Source organism: Hyla sarda, chromosome 7, assembly GCF_029499605.1.
Source record: "Hyla sarda isolate aHylSar1 chromosome 7, aHylSar1.hap1, whole genome shotgun sequence".
In the NCBI taxonomy this organism is placed as follows: domain Eukaryota; kingdom Metazoa; phylum Chordata; class Amphibia; order Anura; family Hylidae; genus Hyla; species Hyla sarda.
The window spans coordinates 68,947,579-68,958,429 of record NC_079195.1 but is presented as its reverse complement, the minus strand read 5'-3'; the positions used below and the strand labels follow the sequence as shown (position 1 = coordinate 68,958,429).

At 36.1% G+C, this 10,851-nt stretch overlaps 1 protein-coding gene across 2 annotated transcripts; it reads right to left on the bottom strand.

Moving 5' to 3' along the window:
• Positions 1-787: 787 nt before the first annotated feature.
• On the bottom strand, positions 788-10,338 carry FGF8 (fibroblast growth factor 8). Of its 2 annotated transcripts, none has more exons than XM_056529175.1 (5): positions 10,053-10,338; positions 9,907-9,943; positions 7,498-7,678; positions 3,702-3,808; positions 788-1,910 (listed from the first exon to the last, which is right to left on the bottom strand). In XM_056529175.1, the coding sequence occupies exons 1-5, from the start codon at positions 10,082-10,084 to the stop codon at positions 1,632-1,634; spliced, it is 636 nt and encodes a 211-aa protein (XP_056385150.1). In that variant the 5' UTR covers positions 10,085-10,338; the 3' UTR covers positions 788-1,631. The 2 variants fall into 2 exon arrangements, with proteins under 2 accessions (XP_056385150.1, XP_056385151.1); XM_056529176.1 differs by having other exon boundaries at positions 7,498-7,645.
• Positions 10,339-10,851: the final 513 nt, after the last annotated feature.

Sequence of the window (10,851 nt, the reverse complement as noted above, 5' to 3'; positions counted from 1 at the left end):
CTTATCCAAAGGATAGGGGATAAGATGTCTGATCGCGGGGGGCCCGCTGCTGAGACCCCCCGCGATCTCCCTGCAGCACCCGCATTATATGCGGCTGCTGAATCTCCAGTTTTGGAAACCTCCGGGTGTCCGGGACTGGGGACGTGATGTCACGCCACGCCCCCTCCATTCATGACAGTGGGAGGGGGTGTGAGGGCCATCACGCCCCTCCCATAGACATGAATGGAGGGGGCGTGACGTCACGTCCTCAGTCCCGGATTCCCAGAGTTTTCCGAAACTGGAGATTCAGCAGCCGCATATAATGATCGCAGGGAGATCACGGGGGGTTTCAGCAGCGGGGCCCCCGCGATCAGACATCTTGTCCCTTATCCTTTGGATAGGGGATAAAATGTTTTTGCCTGGAATACCTCTATAATTTCTCCTGTGGTGGCACTGCAGAGGAAGTAAACATTGTTTGATTCCATTTGATCACTGGAATCCCAGGCGCACCTTGTGGTCACTTTATTATCTCAAGACCAGCCTAACAAAAAGGCCTTTAACTGATTTCCTCTACATCTGTCTGAAAGAATTTATAGTTTTTAGACTTTTAAAAAATTTGATTATAAAGTTATAGGCAATTATGTGATAGTAACACTCATTTACGGCATTACTATTTGCTTTCTGTACGCAATTTTCTTGGTTTCTGTTGTTCTAGAATTAATTCCCTTTCGATAAAAAAAAATGAAACTTTTGAGTAATAGAAAAGAAAACTGGAGGTAAAAGGAAACACATAACCACAAAATACTAGTACAAATTTTAATACACATTTAAATAAATATTTCCATCATTAATATTAATATTTACACATATCCTCAAAACGAGGACAAAGGTCTTGCCAGACAACTGACATTTTTACAGTGTTTCAAAAAAATAATAACATTATTACTTTTATCACTATATTTTACAACTGATTTCTACCACTGGGATGCATTTTGTTTTACCACCATTGAGTTGCAAGTCTTGAGGTTTTCATTTTCTGCAGGTCAAACAAAAACACAATTTGTCCTCGTTTGCAGAAATATCGACAACAGTTATAAAAAAAATGAATCACAAAAAAATGTCGTAAGTGTTCAGGGTTTCCATGAAGGAAACTGAATAGGGAAAAAAAAGCAGCTCTTATGAATATTCAAGAAAACATATGTTAAAATGAATTATTCCATAAAGGATGTCAAAGGAAAAAAATAACAACAAAACACAAAACTCAGAAGGTCGAGTTCCTTCTTCAGTCTTCTTGCACCTGTCTTGTTTGTCTTGGGTTTTTGGTTAAGTGTTTTCATCAGTAAGTAGCACTTTTGGTCCCAGGTTTGTCCTCCTCTAGAATATATTTTCTAAGTATTTAAAAAAAAAAAAAAAAAGTCTAAAATCTATGGAAGAGCCTGCTTTTTTGTGAGTCTATTTTCTTTCTTTTTTTTTTTTTCTTAAAAAAAGGTCTCGTATGAATAAAAAAATAAATCATCTGTAAAAACAAAAAAATATATATGTATATTTATATATAAAACAACTAGTCCATGTGTCTTTTGTTCATTTTATATTAGAATAGAGTAGTCTATATATAAAGTCTGCAGAAAGTAGAATGAACTTTGATCCAGTTCCTACCGAGAACTTGAATATCGAGTTCTTTTACTTCTCCGATTAAAAGGGTAATTTATAAATTCAAAACGTTTATGAGGTTCAGTGGTATGGTGGCCCTTTGGTAGTCTCTTCATAAAATGAACCTCTCGTTGGTGTTGTCTTGTCTTTGATCCTTTTCTAGGTCGTCCTCTCCGGGTGAAGGCCATATACCACCCTTCGTACTTGGCATTTTGCAATGCTGTGTAGTTGTTTTCTAAGACTATTTCAGAGAAGACACAATCTTTTCCTCTTCCATTTGTCTAAAAAATAAATAAATAATAATAAATATAAAATACATATACTAGTAACATATACAAAGTGCTAAATTCGAATAAACCAATTGTTTAGATGTAAACCAGTTGCCATTGTTTTATCCATTAGACTTGGACTTGCTTTTCCCATCATTTATAATGCTTAGTGTGGCACAATGCAGCCATATATTTATTTTATATGTACAATTTGTTTTCTAATTAGATATGACATACTTTATGGCTGACTGACTTAGCGTATGACTCACAGCAAATAGAATTAGATCACAGCATTGATTAGAGTGGATCAATCTTTAAAGTAATGTACTGTACTTTTTCTACAGTCGTCCTCTACTACTGCGCTGGATGGTATTAACTGGAAAAATGCCCAAAACCCTTTATGCATCGCTGTATAATATAAGAATGAAGAATACAAATCTTTGTAACAGATAAATTAAATTCTTCCTATGTTTTTCTAATGTTTCGAGAAATAATGGGTTTTGGTCTCTCAAAGAGGCAGTCAATGGAGTGGTTGTTGCCCATCATCTTTATTGTCATGCCTACCACTGTGGATAATTTTAAGCAAAAAAAAACTACTAAATGCTTTGATAAATGTCCCCCATTATTATTTTGAGGGTTCAAAATGTAAAAGTCATGATGTAAAAGCTATCCTGGGCCTACTATAAAGTCATTAATTACATTGTTATCAAAGACCATGCTATATAGAAAACTATAAAATAACTTACTCCGTTGTAAGGAGAGATAAGTCTGTCTAGTGTGGGTAAGCCATATTTTAAGTGATATTTTAAGGATCAGTCATACCATCCATGTAAAGCACCTTTCTTAAAGGGTTGTCTAGAAATACAAGTTGTTATTCCTGCCTTTTTATACCATATTAATACAGAGAATGAATACAAAATGTCTTCTAAACCCATGACGGCCAATCAGAAAGCAGCTTTTGGCATTTAAATACATAAAGCATGAGAAGGGATAGAAGCATTCTCTTTGAACAAACAGTTGACCAGCTCAAAACAAATGTTCTACAATGGGTCTTCAGACCCAAGATGCAGGAGGAGAATGGGCGGGTAATGACATACAGGCTGTTCATATGAGCTGCAGCCATGTAACACTGTAACTGCCAGGAAGTCATTGTCAGTTACTGAAGTGGAGAAAGGTTGGGAAAAACATTTCTAAAGCAGGTATGCACAGGCAGTGGGCGTATTAACTTTGATCAGCCCGGGTTCCCTCACCCCACATAATAACAGTGAATACGAGGAATGAAAATCCTCATTGTAGCAGACATCTTTAGAACCAATAATGGCTTGAAAGTGAAGTTTTAAAAGGACCCCTCGGAACGGTTTCTGGGTGTTAAAGAACAACCATGACTAATGTGAAGATTTCAGGGCTTAGTGATGAGGCAGCCTGAACTTTGTGTCTTAACATTCCAAATACTTGTAGCATGTAATTGTACATAATAGCAAAGCAATTTGGCTATTTGTTAAATAAGATATATGGAATTTGAAACACCCCTTTTTCCCCTTTCAGCTTTTATTCCTTTTGACTCTTTTATCTCATCTTTGTTACTCTTTTCCTTTCCCAATTCTCTTGTGCCTTTTGATCAAAAATTGCATTCACAATCTTACTACCGTGCATTTTCTCGTCTTTTTAATCAGCACCTTCTCTGAGCCTCTTGACTGCAATATTCACCCCAATGGTCTCCTTTTATGTTTAGATTAATTTTCTAGGCCTTCCAGCTCGGTGGGAATATGACAACATTTTGACGTGATGCAAAATCCAACTCACCTTGCCAACCAGCTTCCCTTTCTTGTTCATGCAGATGTAATAACCCGTCTCGGCTCCTTTAATACGGACTCTGCTTCCGAACGTGTCTGTTTCCACGATCAGTTTGGCTACAGGGACAAAAAGGAGGAACGGAATATTGAATTAATTTCTACAGTGTCAATAAGGTGGAATTATAAAAAAAAATCTGCTGTATACATCACACTAACAACTATAGTTAAAGACTAGGATATTGTGATATATGTTAAGTTTGTCCTATATTTTACAGAATACAAGACGATGAAAAAGATCATTTATGTATGATTGGCATGAACTCTATGGCCATATGGCATGCTGCCTTTAATACATATTTAGTCGTAAGTATCTGTTATGGTTCCTGCTTGGTTTATTACAAAGACAGGCAAAAACCATAGATAGATAGATAACAATATGTCAATCACAGTGAAGAACCCAACCCCTGCGAGAACATGTCTGGCTTCAAAAATATTTAACTGCACCAGTATCCTAAATGTAACTGGTCTCCATCAAGTGTTACTTTCACAGATTTTACTGGTTTACTGTGTACAATGAGTTGGAGACCCAGAGCATAACAAAATGCTATTTCATTTGTTTCACCCTTGTGCGCAGAGCCATATTGATTTACTTCCTCAATTTTGAACGGAGACATTGATCGTGGTTCAGACTGACTATGCAAATTTTGGGTCGATGCAGTAACAAAAAATAAAAATCTCTCTGTCCACAAATGTAAAACCATCCTACTATGTCTACGGCCTATCTTATATGTCAGACATTAGAATAATCTGCAGCTGCACATGCATTCTGAATTGTGTGTTTTATATCATTATAAATATAAGTATATACAATAAAAACAATAAAATATACATATAACATTCCATAAGGCATAGTAGAGCTGGTAATCACTTTAACATTTGCTTCTACCCACACAGTGAATACCAATACCAGTCGTCGATGTCTATTTGAATGAGAGTTTATTCTTATTTCTATACTTAAGGTAAATACAAGTAAACTAATAAAAACCAACCTATCAGAATAACATAAACTAGAAAAATGCCTCCTACAGAACACAGGCTACATTCAGTAGAGTAGCTATGGGGACAGACAGGTAGCTTGAAGAAAGAGAGTTTTCTTTTGTAGAGGGGCATGGAGGAAAATCAATCAAGATACAGTAAAAGGCTTACAGAATATTGATTTATATCTATGTCTGTCTTATGTATTGTTGTAATGACAAGAAAATGATGTTTGAAACAATACAGCAATGCAGGGACTATTGCATCCAACATGCCTTAAACTGGCATAATATGTACTACCAGTACAGCAACAAAATATCTATAATATTGTTATAAGTTTAAGTGCAAATATACATTTCTACTCCCTCAAAAATGTTTGAATTTATATATAGTGCCAATGTATTCCACAAAACAGGACATTGGTCTCGGTTCCAAGTGGGGCTCAAAACCTACTCTACTATATATATATATATATATATATATATATATATATATTGTGTGTATGTATATATATATATATATATATATATACATATATATATAATGTTTGTGTGCACTAGGGTTTGTTCACACTTTCAGGTTTATATTTTTAATTATTGAATACAAAGCTAGGAGTGGATTCAAAAGAGGAGAAGTCTCAGTCTTTCCTTTATATATGTCCTGCATTTATGATCTGTTCCTGGCTTTGTTTTCCGTAATTGCAATTAAACTCCTGGATGTGTGAACACAGCCTCAGGCCAGTAAACCAGAAAATTGGCCTACTTGGACTATACCAATACAAGTAAAGAAAATGTTAGTCTGAGTAGACTTTAGGCTACACAGCCATCAATGTAAAGTGTCACATGACTATAGGCTCCAAAAGTACGTCATGATTTTACAACAACACCCAATTTTTTTAATATGATTTTTGGATCGCGTCTTAATTATTGAACTTTTTCTTCGCTCTTTCTTAAGGGATCTTCATATGGCTTGGGATGTGTTTTTGGAAAGCTTAGCATATTCATTTTTATCCTTTTGCACTAGTGACAGCTTTATCCCAGTAAAATTATGTTTCAAGCTGAAACTTTGAAGGAAAGTAGCTACGTAGATGCAGAAAAAATGCAGTGAGACACATTTGATCCCAACTCTGCACTGAGAAGAGGAGAAAGTATTCAGGAAATGTTAAAAAAGGTGAAAGTAAGAAGAGTTTTAATGGCTCTTCCAGACATTAGGGGTCTCTCTGGAGATTCATATAGAACAATCTTGAACCTCTTTTTAACGTTTACAGACTACAACTTTCTTAAACCTTTACATCTGAGAAAATGCTTGTTCTTTTTTCTGTTTTATATCATACTTCATAACCTCCTTAGTGTTTGTGTATATATTTATTATAGAGATTTTTTTCCCTTGTTTTCCGCCCCCGCCCCCATCTTGAAATATCCTCCTAGAATTGAAATGCTCTGTTTTTTGTCTAAATTGCATTTTATTTTATGAATCAATTTTGCTGTGGGAAACGTCTGTATACAGACTACACCCCCCCCCCACCCCCTTCTTTTACCAGACTGTCTATGTCCACTTTGTCTAGAACTGAATTTGCTTTGCAGAACAATTTTGTTCCCCTTGGTAATAATTTGTCTATAGATAAAAAAAAAAAAAAAAAAATTCATCCTTCTGCCTTTTATATCCATAGCCAAGTTTATGTTCTGAACAGAATTTCCAAATTCCTTTATTCTGTTCAACCTTATAAATGTTACAGATTTTTATATTTACAAGTGCAACTCTTTCCTTTGGATCCCTACAATCTAGTGATTTACGAATAACAAAAACATAGGAAACTCGAAGCCTACTTCAAAGGTGGGAATTTAATTGTCCATTTAATTTACGACACGGATTGACAAAATTGGATGGCGAAAACTAACAGCTGCTTGCCCCTGACTCTTCCCACCTAAAAAGAACAGGCCTGATCACCTGATCCTGTACTAGAGGCCTGGTAATGTGTTAATAAGAATAATAGGAATACTATATTAAAATGACTTACATTAACTACTTAATGTATCTATTTATGCATTTTATACTATTATCTCCAATATAATAGTAACATGGACTGATATGGGTAAACATAATTGTGTGCACTGTGCCAATTGTCTTTATACAAATAAGTAGAGAATAAAATGCCCATTTGATATCACAACTAACCACAGAATATAAAGCTACACAGTCAAAATCTTATCTTTGAGTTGAGGTAATGCCCTGTCCTTTAAGTGAGTCGATCAGAAATGCTATCTTAGATTATCTGTATGACCCTAGGCGAGTTATATGATCTCTTAAGTCAGACACCAAATTTAGATATAACACACTTTATGGGGCGCTGACTCATAATAACAGGGGAAAAAATCTTTAGGTGATGACAAGGCTGATTGTAATGAGCCGTGATCATTTTACTATTTTATACTAGGATTTATAGTGCTATGGTGAATATTATTATCATGTTAGTAGATATCTATTAATTCACCTACAGACGTAGCAGTGCTGAATGCGTCATTTAACTATTTGGGGCCACACTGTGTTCAAACTTTGAGGAAAGCCATAAATAACAAACTCAGCACTGCTATATCTGCATGTTACCATAAGGAAAAGCTTCCTTTACTCTATCTATATAGCGTACATGATGCTTTAAAAAAACAACAAAAATACATTTTATAGTTCACTTTACATGACCTGCTAAAATGTTCAGCACCCACAAACACATATTAGCATGCAATATTATGACCCAGACCCAATAGAGTTCTTACCATGTGGATCTCCATCCTCGGCCATTGCATTGATTTTCTTGTTGTCCAGCACTTGTACATGCTTCCCACTGGTGCGGCTGTATAACTGGTAGGTCCTGATGAGCCTTCTGCTCAGCTGATCTGTCACCAGGCTCTGCTCCCTCACATGCTGTGTAAAATTAGGTGGGGACTGAACAGTTACCTTTAGGAAATACACAAAACAAGCTATTATATTTTTATATCTTAGTACAACTAAGTGAAGCCCGAATGCACTGCTGTATATTATACTAAAAGATTTTCCGTGCAGGGCATTATTAACATAATATAGAGTAATATACTGATACATCCAAAATACTCTATAACTCTATAAAGTAAATACAAGCTAAGTGTCCCAACAATCATAAACATAGTGACATAATATAGTCAAAAGCTGAAATATCCTCTGTATGTAGAGGGTGTCAAGTACAAAATTACACTGGGGTCAATTAACTCTTCTGTAACTAATCTATGCAGCTAAAGTAACTCAGTGGGTTTTCATACAGCCCTATATAAAACATGGATAATGTAAGACAGTATTTCTTATGCTATTTAGCTCTGGTACATATGAGTGTGTAAATATATATATATGTATATTCATATATATTCTTAATGACACTTAGCTTGGCTACATGTGAGTGTGAGTACATATATATTATAATAACTAACTATATCTATAAAACATCAGAATACATTTATTTGAATTCTCAATAAATTGATATTTGTCACACGTACCTATCTATCTCTCATATTATCTATCTACCTATCTATCTATCAATCATCTATCTATCTCCTATCTATCTACCTATCTCTCATATTATCTATCTACCTATCTATCTATCATCTATCTCCTATCTATCTACCTATCTATCTCTCATATTATCTATCTATCTACCTATCTATCTCCTATCTATCTATCTATCTATCTATCTATCTATCTATCCATCTACCTATCTATCTATCTATCTATCTACCTATCTATCTACCTATCTATATCCTATCTATTTATCTCCTATCTATCTACCTATCTATCTATCTATCTCCTATCTATCTATATATCTATCTACCTATCTCATATCTATCTATCTATCTATCTCATCTCTATCTATCTATCTATCTATCTATCTCCTATCTATCTATCTATCTATCTATCTCATATCTATCTATCTCATATCTATCTATCTATCTATCTATCTATCTCATCTCTATCTATCTATCTATCTATCTATCTATCTATCTATCTATCTCATATCTATCTATCTTATATCTATCTATCTATCTATCGATCTCCTATCTACCTATTTATCTATCTCTCATATTATCTATCTATCTTTCTGTTATTCATATTGATCTATAGGGTTTTAATAAAATTGATCTATAGGGTTTTAATAAAATCCTAGAGACATGGCGTTTATTTTATTAATGCGTGAAAACCACACCGACTACCATGACAAATTTGGCAGATTGCTATGCAAACCATCTTACTGGAGATTTATACTCCCTTTGGCTATGGAAAAGAAAGCTGCAGTGCTAGTAGAAAGGATTGCTCTCGTCTTTGACATTTATAAAGATGTATACTCAACAAATGTAAGGGAGATTCGGCTTTACTTCTATGGGTGACAAGGGAGCTCTTAGCGAAATCCCCATATCAAATCAAAGATTTGGACTTCTGCACAATAGCCCATACCTCACAAAGTGGAGAGAATCCTTCTCTGGATGCATCCTGACTGTTTAAGCTTTTCCTATCTACTAAGTGCACTTAATATGGACAATGTGTTAAGAATTGGCTGCCAGCAGCATGGTGGGGGGGGGGGGGGGGGGGACATACAATGGCATAGCGCTCATCTGATGCCACCTTTATACCTACATACAAAAACCAATTCTATAAATAGAGGGCTGGGGCCTTTTACAGGATCACATGCATTTTAAATCTTGGGGAAAATATCTGTGACAGTTCATTTCTAGTACTCCCTATGACCTTGAGACATGCTGCCAACCAACTATTAATATGCAGGATTGAGGCTTACATTGCAGCTATTTAGCTAATGTATAATACTGCATATCTTGATTTACTATTGATCTACGCCAGTGTTTTCCAACCAAGCTGCCTCCAGCTGTTGCAAAACTACAACTCCCAGCATGCCCGGACAGCCTTTGGCTGTCCGGGCATGCTGGGAGTTGTAGTTTTGCAACAGCTGGAGGCACACCCTGGTTGGAAAAACACTCATCTATGCTTTGAGGCAGGTAGATGGATAATGGTAATGAATTACTTTTACTCCTAGCACTGATGAATGTGTTTATACTTTATGTATCTGACTGTTACTTTAATGTAAACAACTGCTACTTGTTCAATAACATTGTATCACAGACAAGGGATGATGATAAGATTCTTACCTGAGCTTGTAAACAGATGACAAACAAATGCATCAACCTGGAGGAAATACAGAGAGAGATGTAGTTTTAGAAGTGATACTTAATGCAATTCTATATAGAAGTAGACTTCATGTACAGTATATATATATATATATATATATACTCACAGGTATCCAAGCATTGATGTGATGTAGAGCATGATGAGCTCCTGGCTGTACAGAGAAGGATATTCCCTGGGATTGTTACTGTGCTGCCTGGGCAAGGGAAGGTCCTCGGTAATGCAGGCAGCTGGTGGGGAGAGAAGAAGCTGCTAAGTCCTAGGGGCTCCAGCAGATTCCTCCGCCCATCTCCCTGGCCAGGATACCGGGGAAGCAAAGGGATCAGAGCCGAGGCAGGAACTGCAGATTTTCCTGTAGAGCAAACCAGCCCAGAAACAGCACCTCCAAAGCCACCAGCGATATATATATATATATATATATATATATATATATATATATATATATATATATATATATATAGTCCAAGATCCTGCAAAGCCCAGAACAATCTTCTTCAAGAAGTGACTGCAGCTACTTAGTAGTTTGTTTCCAAGTATGACAAATGTCCAAGTCTTCTCAAGGGTGGCCTCTCACAGATGGGATGTCCCAAGTTGTAGATGTTGGAGAATCTGGGCTGTCAGCTTCAGCCACTCACTGTGAAGGTCTTCAAGCCAAACTTTAAAGAACTAAGGAAAAAGAGCTTCTTGGGAGGATCATATATATATATATATATATATTTTTTTTTTTCTCTCCTTCTTCTCTGAAGAAAACTGACGTTGTGTCCGACAGAAGGTGCGGGAGACGAAGACAGTGTTTGATGAGTGGAGCGCAGCCCCGACCTGCAGGAGAACAACCTGGCTGCAGAAGTTGTGGTTTGGGAACCTGAGTGTGTGTGAGTGTGTGTGTGAGTGTGTAAATGTGTGTGTGT

Bases quoted from the DNA above. Each gene is read 5' to 3' on its own strand.
- FGF8 (XM_056529175.1), bottom strand. From the start codon at position 10,084: ATGCTCTACATCACATCAATGCTTGGATACCT. The intron at 9,944-10,052 runs GTGAGTATATAT...TATTTCCTCCAG, and splicing joins ACATCAATGCTTGGATACCT to GTTGATGCATTTGTTTGTCA. The intron at 3,809-7,497 runs GTAAGAACTCTA...TTGTCCCTGTAG, and splicing joins CGAGGATGGAGATCCACATG to CCAAACTGATCGTGGAAACA.